Raw genomic sequence first — 16471 nt, 5'->3', positions numbered from 1 at the left:
CGAAAGTTACAATACTTTCAATCTTTTGGTAAAAAAGCATCTAATAGAGGCTACCGTTTTTTGGGAACCAGTTGGCGCTTATATAGCAAGAGGTCTGTCTGTCCAATCACTGAAGCCGTCAAATATCGAATGTCCAATGGTGTGACATTAGCTTATTCCCTATTGGATGAAAAACGAGAGGTTCACACTAGCGCCATCTGGTGAGCGAAATGCAGTAGTCCCCGTTTTTTGTGGGGGAAAAGTCATCCAATGCCTTCTCCCGCCTTGGGCGAGACGAGAGAAAGTGTCAGACTTTTACTGACTAAAAACCACCCCGTTCCTACTCCTGCTTTTCGAGCCGGAGCCCCGGTGAACCTGCTAGGTATTCCGCAGCTCCAGATCAGGTATTAGTCCTACTGGGCCCACTCTGTGGTGGTCTGATGGCTCTTTGAGGCCCGCGCAAAAGTAGTCCCCGTTGACGTGATCATTTGAGAGCTTTTGTTTGTAGGAACTAAGTAACGTACCTCATTCACACTGAAGAATGAACATAGTCACGTAATGGATTCACAGTTCTCTTAGGTTCCGTAATAATACAGATGGCACTATCATGATGGTGTGTGTTCATTGTACAGTTTTGGAACTCTAGCTCTAGGTCAGCTCCAGATTGCATTGTTTTATATAATATCCTCAAGGTTATTATCTTTTTCGATCTCTTTGACTGGATATTGGTGTTACATTGTTCTCAACTTCTCACATAATTGACCCAATGTTACCAAGAATTGTATTGTGAATCTGATTGAAAAACAGTAACCTATGGAGTTTCTTGCTCGTTCTTCTCCATAGGAATCTACACTTTGGAACGAGCAAATAGCTTCACTAGAGGACGACTAACCGACAATCAGACGTTTTGTTTTTTTTTATATTGTTTAATTTGCTTTGACTTTCAAAAGTGCCTTCTCGGTCTATTTGAAATAAATAACTTTGACTCTATTGCATTGGGAAACTGTATCTCTGTATTTAGTACGAAAAATATGAAATCATACCTACACTTTAACATTATCATTTATAAAAAAGATGTATACTGTTTTATGTACATGTTGTCTCTGAATTCGACGTCTTAGTCATTGACAAGGCTCTAACAGTTATCTGTTATATCGTCATACATTCATAATGTTTTCACCTTACTTTAAGTTACCATAAGTATAAGTACTGAAAGAGAAAACAGAATATATTGCGCTACTAGTGACAAACGTCACCAAAGTTGGCCCATTTAATGAGGATTCTAAAATGGTATACCTTCCTTTTTACCTTTTCCCTTTACCGCTTTATGATGCTGCGATGACGTGAGAGGAGAGGATGAAAACATTTGTTATATACTAATTTCCTTTTATTAACATGTAAAAAAAAACTAGGACAAAAATCCTTGACTTCATAGTGAATTAAACAATTCCTTTTATTTAATCGACACTACAAATACATTAGGTTTTAACTATTCTAAAGGAAGAACATAGAGGCTGGAGAGCTGTTTAAATTGCACAGGGGATATTGGAAAATAATCTCAAATGTAACAGCATATTAGCGTCATTTTAGCTTGTACTGATACAGCTAGCTACTTACAATTATCACATTGTTACAAATGGCCTTCTAAATAACTGGTATTTACTAGAAGAGGCCAATTATTGGCTTAGTAAATATGTATAAAGTAAAGGATTAGCTTTAAGCATAACTTATACTAAAGTAAGCATTATTTATACAAGATTTTTGTTATTGAAATGCCATTTTCGTATTGTAGCGTAACAAATACTTTGATCTTCTATATTGTTAGCTGACACACGAGCAATCCGGTACAACGATAGATATATCTGCCTGCCACAAAGTTTTATATAATAACTATCGTGAAACATACTAAATTGACTAAAAATCACGGTTTATTCACGCAAATTATTTGAGAGAAGCTCTACTAGTTTCGAGTCACAGAGGGACTTCTCATCATGGGCAGCGTGGGCAGACGCGGCGACGTTGCGCATACTGGGGCCTTAGTCTGTTGTTACAATTGTGTCAGAATGGTCGATCACTGACCAGTGCGAGAGGGACGGAGTTATGTAGTTTGTATAGCTCCGTCCCTCTCGCACTGATCAGTGATCGACCATTGTTCCGTGCGGGAATCGAACCCGCGTCACGGCCCCTGGTTAGCCAGTGCGTTGACGCTGGCGGCGTTGCCTCGAAACTAGTAGAGCTTTTCTCCATTAATTTACGAGAGTAAACCGTGATTTTTAGTTAATTCTACCAAATTGTTGTCTTTGCTAGTTGCTCGTATGTAAACTCGCTTATTTCATTAACCATAGAAATATTATCTTAAAACGATTACGTAGAAAATGATGAGAATTTTTTACTACTTAAGTTCATTCTGAGTGAGTAAACAAAACAAAGCTCAAAGCCAAAATAACTTATCGTAACGTAATGTTCTTTTTTTTATTACGAAACAATTACTACTCGGTTGCTCTCTTCTTTTTAGAAGCAGAGCGGGAGAAGAACCTATACATTTATTTTTGTTAAATTAAAATTGAATATTTGTTGGAGTCGAAATATCTCATTTCGATGTATTACTAACAATAAATATAACAATCATTATACAAAAAAGAAATATTATTGAGAATAAAAGTAAGCCAGGTAAGGTAAGGTAGGTCCACAGGCCCTCATCATACGCATCGTACGCATCCCACGCAACGGATTTTAGTTTGTCTTGTATAGAAACTCATAAAACTGCGTCCACTGATCCGATCCGCAAGATACGGACGCAGTCAATTCGTTTGCTGCGATCCGTCCGATGCGTGCGATGCGGACCTGTGGACGCTTACCATAATAGGACATACGCAGTTACTCTAACGCCCGAATCCTCAATTGCTACTGTATTTTCACTCACAAGATGGCGCTAGTGTCAACTTCTCGTTTTCGTCCAATAGAGAATTAGCTAGTGTCACACCATTGGACGTTCAATATTTGACAGCTTCAGTGATTGGACGAAAACTCTTGCTACATTAGCGCGATCTGGTGACCAAAAACACAGTAACCGTTATTCTGAATTGTATTTAGTATTAGACTTTTATTGCACTTATACATAAGCGAACCTAAATAAATGGACTGACCAACGCAAAATATTTCAAATTGCGTTCAAACCCATAAATTATAATAGGGTAGATGGCTAATTTTTATTTTAATGTCCGTCTTGTAGATTATTTTAAAACATTACACACGTATTTTTTATTTTCTTGCTGAAACAAATACTTTCGAAGATATATCGATTTGAAATATCGCGTGACGTCACTTCTAGGTAACTACGTTTTACACATCGTAATGACATATTTGCTCCCACTCTTAACTTAATTGATTCGTTTTATCTAAGTATTGTTATCTTATATGACAAAATAAAAAAATACGTGTCTAATATTTTTTCATTACCTAACAGATTTTTAATTTTCATATCCCATCATCATCCCTATTATTGTAGAGTTAGAACAGTAGCTATTGTAGATCGTTATCTATAAAATTAATTGTTGTTTGAGTAGAACAAACCTGAATCACATAATTTCTAACAAAGTTACACATTAAATACATGAATACTAGTGGAATAATACAAACTGAAACAATATTATTATACAAGATAACTAGTCAACGAGATAAGATTAAATTAAATTAAATATCAATTTCAAAATCTGCTTTCTGAAAAGCAAGTCAATTTGATAGCTATAGAAATCGAACTTGGGACTTGACGTAGAAAGTAGCACTGATGGAGCGTAAAGCCATTGACTGCCGTTGTCAAAGACATTTAATGGTCACTTAACCGAGTCCTTAGCAATTGTTTTCGGAACAAAATCGTTACTAAGGAATAGTTTATGTAATCATTAAATGTCTCTGAGTAGTTAATTTGTTGGTTTAATGTAGTTGTAGTAAATACATTAATAAAACATGAGAACCCTTAAAGGCTTGTGAAAAAAAACACACACTATAATTTTTTAAACTGACATGGTCAATAGTAATGTCATTAGAACTTAAAACGGGATGTTTACCATGTTTACTAGTGTTTGTGAGTTTAAATATCGGATAAAAACACACACATTGGTATTTTTTTTTCATTAGGTAAATAAATAAGTAAATATATTATGTTTTGACTTTCGACTCACTAGCGCCACGTGTCAAATTCGAAGTCCAAGCTTCCATTAGAGACCAAATTCGATTTACTTTTCAAAAATAAGTGTTAACAGATTACCTACCAGTACATAAGCTTAGCTCCCTAAATTAAAAAAAAAGTCGCGGCCGATAATTGACTTATTGATTAACTAACTAAAATACCTAACACTACAGCTATTCACAAATAAATAATAAATTATTACTGTATTTAACAATGGAGGATGAATATCTAACCTCAAACTGATTAAGGGCCACCGATATTTTACTAAAAAGTATCCTTTTTTTTGAGGGGGAAAATCATCCAATGACTTCTCTCGCCTTGGGCGAGGCGAGAGGGAGTGTCAGACTCTTACTGCCTAAAAACCACCCCGTTCCTACTCCTGCTTTTCAAACCGGAGCCCCGGTAAACCCGCTAGGTAATCCGCAGCTCCGGAAACAGTATCCTTAGTATGAGTTTGCTTTACGTTTAAATCCTTACGAATTTTTGTAAGAATTTTAATTACGTTTTAAGGGCATGTTGTAGTTTCTCTTTTTATGGTAAAAAACGGTAAAAGAGCAGACCGATCACTTGATGGTAAGCAATCGCCGCAGCCCATGGACACCCGAAACACCAGAGGCGTTACAAGTGCGTTACCGGCCTCTTAGGGGTTGAAGTAATCGAAACGACAGCGCATTCGGCGCCTTGATTGGCCGGCTCGAATAAACCAACCAATCAGAGCGCCGAACGCGCTCTCGTTTCGAATTACTTTAAACGAAAAGTAAACTCGTATTAAGGGTATAGATGGCGCTATTCTTTGTAACTGTCAAAATCTGACTGTCCAATGGTTTAACCGTAAGGTTAAAGAGGTACCGTTTTTCTAGCTCACTATACGGCGTAAATCTAGCAAGACGTCTGTTTGTCCAATCACAGCAGCTGTCAAATGATGAACGTCCAATGGTGTGGCACTAGCTAATTCCCTATTGGACGAGAGATCCACGCTAGAGCCATTTAGTGAGCAAAATATATTAGCGTCATTTGATTAACAAAAAAAATCGAAAGTAGGATAAAGCGTATACCTACTACAACGCATATATAAATTTGTACCATAAAACAAATACTAGTCACTGAATAATTAAAATGCATTTTGTCTAATATTATTGGCCTGTTTCTTCATCATATTATATTAAGGCTATTTCATTTATGTAAGACTCTTTATAATTCATATCCACTGCTTGACACACGCCACTGGACTCAACCTTCAACTCTTCACTTACTGGTTCTCGGGTACTTAAGTCATAGACTGCCAATAGAAAACTGTTGAAGGCAAATCCTTCGCTAACGTCGGTCACCGGTGACCACCACGGCGTTCAATGTGTTAATAAACTTTTTAATCTGACATGGTCACTAACAACATTAGAACTTGAATTATTAGAAACTCATACTTAATATAAGCAATTTCTTCGAGATGGTTAGAGAGAGAGGTGAGAAAGGTGAAATATGATTATGAACAGACTACACGATTGTCACTCTACGCGTGAAAGTTAAGTACCTATGTAACATACGTAGGTACTTGGTAGAAGAAGAAGCTAATTACTTTTAAATAGAAAACCGAATAAACGCAGGAAATATGTAAAAGTAAGCGAAATAAGTGGCAGTGGGCGGAGATCCGACGTCCGCTGGGGCAGATAGATTCTCAAGTACCGCGTACCGGCAAGCGCAGATTAGCACATACACCCACAGGGTGGACAGACGACCTGATTAAGGTCACAGGGAGCTGCTGGATGCAGGTTGCTTCCAACCGGCCTATCTGGAAGTCATTGGGGGAGGCCTATGTTCAGCAATGGACGTCTTGTAGCTGATATGATGATGATGATGAAGCGTAATGAAAAACAACGTTTTCAATATTATAGAATGATTTTTGAATCTTTGAAAGGTGAGGAAAAAACAGGCCAAAAAATATATGTAGTTACTATTCACTCAACACAAAATTAAATGTTCACTATTCTATAATTTCACATTCCAGTTCTATCTGCAAGTTAGCCAATTAAGATCGGTCTTAAAAAATTGGGTAGGAAGGTACTTAAAATTATTTGCAAAGGAATATTTTCTTGCCATTTTCATAAACACGTCACTTACACAAACCACTAATCACACTATATCCAATCGCTCATAAACGTAACCAACAGAGCATTATTCATTGAGATAGACCTAGCTTTAACACAATGGCATTATTTAGTAATTTCATACATAAATATTAATCACCACGTATCTCTCAGTACTTTACTCATCACATTGTTATCCAAAGACATTTCCAATAAAAAAACAAACAATTCAAACGTCAAACTAATGGCGGCAAACAGTTGACCGCTGTCAAATTCATTTTTTTTTCTTCTCGGCTAAGACCGTTTCCGATACAGCCATTGTTAAGAATTAAAATGCCTTCGTTTGTAGTTTCGATTTCATAATTTGATGAATTATTTCACATACTCGACATTACTGTTCTCTTCGTTCCTATCCTGGGTGAAGTTTCCGTCACTAGGGCACTTGACTGCAGACTGTCGGGATGTGAACAGGTGACCCTCACTGAGCCTTCGGCTTATGATGCGATGTGTCGCAGGCGAATACAAACGCGAACTCCGCTTTCTTCTGCGCGTATGCTATGAAGTCATCTGGAAAAACATTTTTATTAAAATAATACAAAATTTTATTCATTAAGGACTAGTGCTCATTGCCGGTACGGCACGGTTAAGGATTTTATTATTAACAAGTTATTTTGAATCTTATTCCAATAACTTTATAGTTCATGTTACTTTATTTCGATAATACGATGTCGCGACGCTGCCTGGCGTGCCGTGGCATGCCTTTTCATTCAACGGGTTGCCGCAGCACGATTGCACTCCATTGCATTTCGCGAGACGTATGGGTCACACTCACTCAATGAATAGCTGATTGTTAAGATAGTTGAATTAAGAACTTATACAGCGGTCATAGAAGGGTGGGTAGCTGGGCTTTCAGCAAAATGGATCGTGCGTTTGCAGCACAATCTGCCGTGTCAGGCCGCACCGGCCCTGAGTACCGGGTCTAATACTTCACGTATTTTTGGAACTTATTCACTCATTGGTCTCTAAAAATCTTTGTTTTGTATTGACGTTACCATATTATCATGGCTGCTTTGCTTGTTCGCTCAATTAATACCATTTGGTGTAAGAGGACAGAGTAGGTACAAAGATAAGTTCTCCAGCTTACCATAGGTGAGGTATCCGTCTTCGTCCAGGTCTGCCTGGCGGAAGGTGTTGCAGGCGTCTTCCTGGCAGAGCCCCAGGCACCGCGTGGCGAGCTCCTCGAAGCCGGCCGCGTTGACCCGGCCTCCCGAACCATTCGCGTACAGCTGCACAACACGTCATCAGCTCTTTAGAGGGTGTTGCCATAATAGCTATATATCACTTACATACAAACTTATCGCCACGCCTTTAATCCCCGAATGGGTAGGCAGAGGTGCACATTATAGCACGTAATGCCACTGTGTACACCCACTTTTCACAATTTATGTTGTAAGTCCCATGTAATAGGTGGTGAGCCTTATACCGGGCACATTTCCAGACTCCGTGTTACTACTGAGAAATTTTTGAAAAGCCGACAAAAGTCCAGTAATACTTCGCCCGACCGGGCAATCAAACCCGAAACCCCTTGCCAGGCAGTCGCACTTGCAACCACTCGGCCAACGAGGCAGTCATAGCTATATATCACACTAGCTACTTCCGCGCGGTTTCACCCGCTCTGCTTGGCTCCTATTGGTCATAGCGTGATGTTTTATAGCCTATATTATTATCTTTCCTCGATAAATGCACTACTCAACAAAAAAAGAATTATACAATTCGGACCAGTAGTTCTGGAGATTAGCGCGTTCAAACAAACAATTAAACAAACAAACTCTTCAGCTTTATAATATTAGTATAGTATAGATAGTTATAAACTACTTAGTAGTAGTAAAGCATGTGGAACGATCACACATCTGACCGCGACAATTGTGTGAAAAAAAACCGTGACATTTTTATTGTATTAATTAATCGTAATACACGCTTAGCCTAACTGAAGAAGCTAGTTACCTTGAAGGCTATAGCCAGGAGTTGCGTGAGGGGCGCGTGTTGCAGCGACAGGAAGGCGGCGCACAGCAAGTAGTCCGGGAAGTACACCAACCCACTCGAGCGCTGGAAACACCACCATACTCAACTCAATAACATGTCAATATCACCCTTATTCGAAAACTGTTGAAGAAAAATCCCCCACGTCTGTCTCCTGAGGGTAAAGTCCGAGTTTGCTTTACGTTTAACGAGATCGAAATGAGACCGTGTTTCGCGCTCAGTACCCTTAGTATGAGTTTATGCTCTGACTAGGAGCGCCAAACACGCACTCATTTCGATCTCATTGAACATAAATTAAACTCGTACTAAGGCCCCTGATCCCCATGGTGTTTATCATGTTCAAAATCCCGATACTCTTTAAATTAAATCCATCAGATAGAAAATGCTGACTTTTTTTAAATGCCTACGCCTGACAAACTACTTGCGGGTCGTTAGATCACTGATAGAGAATGGTGTTGTCCAATTATTGGATGGCGATCAGCCACCAATTCCCGTATCCAAATACCCAATCCCCGAATCTTTTGAGAAGACTGGCACGGCACTTCTCTGGTATTGTAGGTGGTTGTGCGAATTGCTTACCATCAGGTAATCTGTCCACTCGTTTGTCGCCCGATACCATGTAAAAGGTACTTGTACTTGGTATCGGGCATAACAGAAGGAAGAAAGTTTTAACTCATTCGTGGACAGTACTATCTCACAAATTGCAGCTACTGAGACCGACACTGCACTTCTCAGGTGTGCAAGTACAAGTGGTTAAAAATCGGTCGTCGTGTGGCGTACTGATTTTATGGAACTAAAAACAGATCCGTCGACAGGCGTACTGTTGTATCACTTTTAGCTATCTAGACGCCTTTTTTTGAGGGGGGAAAATCATCCGCATACTTTTCCCGCCTTGGGCGAAACTAGAGGGAGTGTCAGACTCTTACTGACTAAAAACCACCCCGTTCCTTCTCCTGCTATTCGAGCCCCGGTAAACCCGCTAGGTAGTCCGCAGCTCCGGAATCTAGACGCCTGTGGTCGTTACTGTCTACGAACGTGTTAAGTATATGAACCTGCATGAATATGTCGAAGAGTCGCTGCGTGCGCGCAGTGAGCGGCACCCCGAGCCGCTGCGCGAACTCCGCGGCCGCCAGCCACTGGCGCGGCCCGCCGCCGCCGCCCGACAGCCCGCCGCGCGCCACGTGCAGCTCCAGGCCTGACCGCTCCAAACTGATCCACACACAACAATATTCAATACTGATCATAGTAGCAAATAAAATATGTAAGTATATATTGTAATATTTATTGTATATATAACATGATAATTATCAATATAATTATAATTTATTTATCTTTTAATATTTCAATATTTTAAAATTCACTTTTAATATTTTAGTGTTGTTACACCTACTGTTGTCTCTCTGCATCACCCCAAGGTTGACTGGTAGAGAATGCCAAATTGTTGATTGTACATAAAGTGTAAAATAAATAATTAAAATAAAATGTCAAAATACGCAAATGCATTTTTTCATCTCAGTAAATAAAAATTAATGAAAAATTATAGTTTCATCATTTGGGAAACAAATTTGTAAATACTGATTGAGAATTCAATTGACTGCCTCGTTGGTCGAGTGGTCGCAAATGCGACTGCTGAAGGAGCTCGGGTTCGATTCCTGGGTCGGGCAAAGTATCACTGGGCTTTTTCGGTTTTTCGAAAATTTCTCAGTAGTAGCACGGAGTCTGGTATCTAGACACACGGCAGTGTGTCCGCCAAGTTCGAGCAAAAAAACCGACACACCGGCCGTGGGTTATATTACACGAACCATTTCGGGCCAAGTTCGACCCACCTATAACTCAAAATCTATTTTATCTACGCATATGAAATTTCTAGTATCTGTCGAGATCTACTTACTTATCTAAAATACAAAATTTCATTAATGTACCTATTGTAGATCTTGAGATATTGACGTCAGAAAATCGCTATTTTTACTATACACTCACTGACTGACTCACTCACTCACTCACTCCGTCCTAGACCACTTCCAATGGTCGTATTGACTTGAAATTTGGCATGGAGGTAGGTCTTTAGGTCAAGGTAAAGGAAAAAATCTGAAAATGGCAAGTGTGAGTCGGTTTTAAAATCTAATGAAGGTGTAAATTCATACCCCTAAGGAACTAAAACAAAAAAATTATCTATATCTTCCAATGGTCGTACCGACCTAAAATTCGTTACGAAGGTTTGTATTTAGTCAAAGTAAAGTAAAATAAGAAAAAAAGAAAATAAACCTTACAAAAATAAATGAAATCCCACCCAAAACATAAATGTGAAAGGCTGCCCAGTTCGATAATAAGGTATGCTTCGCCTATACCAAGTGAGATCTAAATAAGTACCGTTAGTTCCATACACAGACCTCAGTTAAAAATGATATAACTTGGCAAGTTTTAATAGAAAATTATATACTTGACTCATTGCGTTTATAGGTTTATAACAAAGTGTGTGAAAACTTGCCAACTTGTTATATCATTTTTAACTGAGGTCTGTGTATGGAACTTGGTACTTATTTAGATCTCACTTCTTTTATAGGCGAAGCATTCCAATATTATCGAACTTGGCAGCCTTTCACATTTATGTTTTGGGTGGGTTATGTATATGGCTCACCCCCTATTACATGGGACTTATAACATAAATGGTGAAAAGTGGGTGTACATTGTATAGCGGCATTACGTGCCACAATGTGCACCTCTGCCTACCCCTTTGGGGATTAAAGGCGTGACGATGAATTCAATTGTCTGTTTAAGGTAATGCTCATAAATACTTTGACTTTGTCTTTACCCAAGTTGTGCTCGGATCTCGCTGACTTCCCTGGCGGAGGCTGCACACGGTATGCCCAGCTGCTTGGCTCGGGCTATGAGCCGACAGTCATCGTACGTGTAGTCCAGAACAGGCACTCCTAATGCCCTAGAAATTATACAAAAAAAAAATTATAAATGATAATGATAAATGATATTTATTTTGCAAATAGGTTACAATGTACTCTTTTACACGTCAATCTCTTAAATAACTAGATGAGGCCGGCATTTCCTATCGGACTACTCTGAGAAGAAATGCCGAAACAAACTCAGAGGTCATAGTCTCTTTTAAAGTCCAGATAAAATCAATTAAAGATGTCGGAGAACCGTGCAAGTTGATTCTGTAGTGGTCTTTTGAGGAAAGAACCACAACAGTATGAGCGGACCTGTTCAGATGGCAGCACGCATGTGTCAGTTTACAATTAGCTCAGCTGATATATAGCTATAGAGCTCTGTCTCATAAGGATGCCATAACGACACGCGTCACCAGCTACGTATTCGACTGGGATCCATTAAAAGGTGATTGATCTGCTGCAGCAGTAATCTACAGCAATATCACAGTAAATAGAACTCGAGTGTGTAGTAAAACCACAAAAAACCTCTTTTCTGTGAGTAAAACCGTGATCAGCCACCAAAGCACGATCAACCAGACCAGCTAACCATGAGGATTATGGCAACCAATGGCTTGAATATCAACTAAAAATAATGACTGTAGGTCTCTTGCTGCGGACAACGTAAAAGGTTACCGGGACTCCAGCTCAAAGCAGGAGAAGGAACGGGGTGGTTTTTAGTCATTAAGAGTCTGACACTCCCTCCCGCCTCACCCAAGGTGGGAGAAGTCATTGGATGATTTTCACCCTTCAAAAAAAAAAGGTGTCTTACTTACTTGGCCATGACATCTCGTACGTTCCTCGCGTAAAGTTTGGGGTCCCTCTTTTCCTCCTCACTTGGATAGTACACCGGTAGGAACTCAATCTCACACGAGCTGTGCACTTGAGTCAAAGTCAACCACAACAGCTTCAGGCTGAAAGAACAAAGTAAAATAACGTGATTTTTTAGCAGACTTCAAATAAAAAGGAAAGGTGGTTCTCAATTTGACCTGTATGTATGTGTGTATGTATGTTTGTGCGCGATTATCTCGCGTTTGGCTGAACCGATTTTGATGCGGTTTTCAGTATAGCATTTTTCAGATTTAGGAGAAGGTTTTAGGGGCTTAAAAAAATGGCGGCGGTAAAGAAAATTGAAGGGTGGTTCCCATTAAATAAAAAAGGGGATAAAACAACACACTACTCGATAATGCCTACTCAAATACTGGTATGGTCTGTCTTCCGCATCATCGCTTACCACCAGATGATTTGGTGGCCAAACGTCATCCTATTAAAAAATAATGATGATGATAATAACTCACGCTCCAGGGCCCTCCCAGGTCCAAGTGACGGTGTCTCTGGCATTAGGGTACCTGATGGTGACCGGCTGTACAGGTACTCCGGGGTAGAACCCGCCCGGCTTGAACGTGATCAGACACGAGCGGTTCGTGCAGGTACCCTCAGGGAAGATCAGCACCTGGAATAGATAGAGATACAAAGTTAAAGTCAAAAGTATTTATTTCAATTAAACCAGCACCCTTAGTACAAGTTTGTTTTACGTTTAACCAGATCGAGGCGAGAGCGCGTTCGGCGCTCTGGTTGGTTGGTTCATTCGCGCTAGCCAATCAGAGCGCCGGATGCGCTCTCGTTTCGTTTTCGTTTAACGTAAAGCAAACTCGTACTAAGGGTACAGGGGGCCTAAAAGTTTACATCGGGTAACCATATTTAATAATTATGACTTTTGATCGTCAATCAAAAAATGTAAGTGTCAGTCTGTCAGTCGGTCCTCTAGTGAAGCTATTCGCTCCTTCCACAAAGTGTAGATGACTTTAGAGAAGAACGACTAACAAAAGAATCCCAAGAATGACACTGATAGTCTCAGCTTTCATTTCTAAATTTGGTTTTAAAATAAAAAACCAGTTTACTCAAGTAAATATTGAGAAAATCTCTAATAGTTTCAAGTCACATTGGAACTCTTACTCATGAGCAGCGTGCATTAGTTCTCGTAATATTTACGTGAGCAAATACACATTTTTAATTAATGAACACACATATGAAAAAGCAACGTCACGCCTTTTATCCCTGAAGGGGTAGGCAGAGGTACACAATACGGCACACATATGTATAACACATTAAAACCACTTGGTTCGACTTAATTTAACGACGTTAACCAACATTCGGTTACCGACCTATTAATTAATTTGATTGGCCGCCTGCCAAGCGCTATTGTAGGCATTATGGCTTCCCCACCCCTTAGGGGGAAAAGCCTTTAGCCTTTCCTTAAGTAGCTTACATATTTATGTAAGAAATTTTCGCCCGAATACTGAAATGCTACACAATTTTAAGTTGCATTTAAATATCTTGCTATCTCTGTCATTTACAAAGAATTTGTAGAGACAGAAGTATTCAGAGTATTTGACCATTTATTTTACAAAGTTTTCACCAAACTATAGGTACATAGCAATTTGTTAGCGAATACTGAGCACTTGCTTTACCTAAGTAACTACGAGTAATATCTATCTAACCGTCGCGTCGTACTTAGAATCATTTAATTATTGCTAGACCCAGTCCTTAACTAGTTACTAAGGAATTATTTAAGTAGTCATTACATGTCTCTCAGTACAGCAACAAGAGCAATCTGAAATGAGGTAAAAATATTTAAGTAAACTTGAAGTAAAACAATTTTAAATAAACTGCTAATTTGTATTCCATTTATTTATACCATTAAAAATTTTATATTTACGCGATGACGCGTGTTGTATATATAAACTTATTTACATAAAAATTATACAGAAAAAAAAACTCAAAATGATACTGCGTCACCAAACCAAATAAAGGTAGGAACGAATTGAAGCTGTGACCTCGTGTCGGCCAGTCACTTTCATATCCACTAGACCATCGACCCGATATATTAAAATTAAGTCACTACCATGGTCGAATTGTTACCGGCTTGTAATTCTTTACATCGTTGACCTTTAGATAATCCGAAGCCATTGAAGGGCATCCAACGTAATATATAAATAAATATGTATATGTATAAATACAACGTGTTAATAAACACATGTTCCGAAAATATAGAGCACTTATTTATAGTAGACTGCCTTGTTGGTTGAGTAGTCGCAAGTGCGACTGCCGAAGAAGGGGTCTCGGGTTCGATTCGCAAGAAGGGCAAAGCATTACTGGACTTTTTTCGCTCTTTCGAAAAATTCACAGTAGCAGCACCGAGTCTGGAATCATGCCCAATATATGGCAATAGGCTCATCCCCTATTACACGGGACTTAAGACACAAATGGTGAAAAGTGGGTGTACATTGTGTAGCGGCATTACGTGCTGTAATGTGCACCTCTGCCTACGGGAATAAAAGTCGTGACGTTGCATCCATATTTATAGTAGGTGACTTAATTCAGTTTCGTAGCCTTTTTTAATTTTACAAAGACTTCAAACAAAATTTTGGCCGTCCGCCAAACCATGTTGCTGAGTTTAATATTATTTTAATAATTAACTTGAGAGTGCTGTACCATGGACCACCTCTACAAAAGAGGTGATCGCCATAATCTCTACGCTTGGCAAGCGGGTTGGAGATCGCAGTTTAAAAAGATCAGGTTTATCAGAGCGCTGCTGGCTGTGCCCAATCTGGGGACTTACTCTTGAATCCAATCCCTATCGATCGATGTTGATATTGTGAAATTTTATAAGCCCTTAATACACGTCCCAAATTGGTTGTGCCCGACCAAATTAGGTCGAACGCAGCAACTACCCCGACATTGCTACACATGTTACGATGTTCGGGTACCCAACGGTCAGTTACCTTAAGCGATGTTGCCATTTTTACGGCAGCTACGGCAACAAATGTATTGCGGTAGCAAAATCTACGGCAATTGGCCGTTCTGTAATTTACCTACTATATATAATAAGGAATAAATTAATAAAATCTGAAGTGAATGTATTGACTAAAGAATGCGTTCGACAATATGGTAAAGGTCATTATAAAAATTAAAAAGTTGAAAACATGGCGTTTAAATATAGCTACGGCCTTCGAAAACATATTTCCTCAAAAAACACGGCAATTTTCCCCGCCAAACACGGCAGTCTGAAATTTCTTACTGGCAACACGGTTGGCCGGCGTCGGGGATCCAACCACGGCCGACCAATAACTTTGTCGGGGCAACCGCTCTATACACGTTACAATTTGAGCGGTCGGGCCCGACCAAATTGTAACGTGTATTAAGGGCCTCTTAAGTTGCAACACTAGCGCCAATTGCATCCGTATTGTGTAAATATTGATTGAGTTAAAATTAAGTTTGGCTTTATATTCTGCACTTTTAATGCAATTTTAACAGCCACGATTGGGATTGTATAGTTTTGACATTGAAAAATTATTGAGATTTTATTGGATTGAAATTACTTTGACATTTTACTACATGCATATAAATATACATACGATCCATTCACCAAAATAATATATTTTTAAATTTTTATCTATCTGTTTGTTTGTTATGGCTAATCTCTGAAATGGCAGGGGCGATTTTGACGGGAATCTTATTGGCAGATAGCTGATTTTCTAAGTCGTGTCTTAGGCTAATTTTATAAATCACAAAGTCCATAATCCACGCGAGGACTTCAATTAGTTTTAAATATTTTTTTAGTCCCTAAGTCGATTCTGACAAATTCCTGAGGGAAGAGAATAAGGGTGTTGTCAAATGTATTCTATTTGGCCGCCGCTCTGGGTCTGAGTCATACCTGTGGCCAATCTTCTTTGGAAGTAGCTCTCTCGATGATCTCCTTGATAGTATTCTGCCTGGAGTTGGGATCATCCCGCCACACATACACAGGCTGCGTGTAGTTGATGAGTTCTGGAAAATTACAAAATAAAACACCATTACTGTAAAGCTCTATTGTAATTATATGTTTCAGCCACATATAGCAGAAACATATTGCTCAAACGAGCAATATTGCTTCAAAGATATACAGTTCGATCACTTTTCACCAATCTTATTTTTAAGCCCATGGACTCCGATTGCGTTGCTGGCCTTTTAGGGTATTGAAGTATGGGGCATTTGGATCTCCAATAATCGCGACTGATACACCGTGTGAATGAGGTTACCGGAGGCCCAATTCTCTCCCATCCCCGAATCTCCAATCCTTAAATCCCTAACCCCCAAAAGGCTGGCGACGCACTTGTAACTCCTCTGAAATTTCGGGTGTCCATGGGCGACGTGGCGTGGATGGCTTACCATCAGGTGATATGTCTGCTTGTTTGTCGGCT

The 16471-nt window shown here is 39.4% G+C and overlaps 1 protein-coding gene across 3 annotated transcripts in view; it reads right to left on the bottom strand.

The window, feature by feature from the left end:
* Positions 1-4067: 4067 nt before the first annotated feature.
* The window catches only part of LOC118272532 (lysophosphatidylcholine acyltransferase), a 46290-nt gene continuing 33886 nt past the window's right edge, over positions 4068-16471 (bottom strand). For all 3 annotated transcript variants that reach the window (XM_050693564.1, XM_050693562.1, XM_050693563.1), the window contains exons 4-11: positions 15946-16058; positions 12527-12681; positions 12005-12142; positions 11102-11227; positions 9342-9498; positions 8254-8355; positions 7394-7535; positions 4068-6816 (exon numbers count right to left, since the gene is read on the bottom strand). In XM_050693564.1, coding sequence (XP_050549521.1) covers positions 6728-6816; positions 7394-7535; positions 8254-8355; positions 9342-9498; positions 11102-11227; positions 12005-12142; positions 12527-12681; positions 15946-16058 — 1022 coding nt within the window. In that variant the 3' untranslated portion in view covers positions 4068-6727. The remainder of the gene's footprint in view (positions 6817-7393; positions 7536-8253; positions 8356-9341; positions 9499-11101; positions 11228-12004; positions 12143-12526; positions 12682-15945; positions 16059-16471) is intronic.

The sequence above is a fragment of the Spodoptera frugiperda genome, chromosome 4, assembly GCF_023101765.2.
Source record: "Spodoptera frugiperda isolate SF20-4 chromosome 4, AGI-APGP_CSIRO_Sfru_2.0, whole genome shotgun sequence".
Classification (NCBI taxonomy): domain Eukaryota; kingdom Metazoa; phylum Arthropoda; class Insecta; order Lepidoptera; family Noctuidae; genus Spodoptera; species Spodoptera frugiperda.
This window is presented reverse-complemented; position numbering and strand designations above follow the sequence as displayed.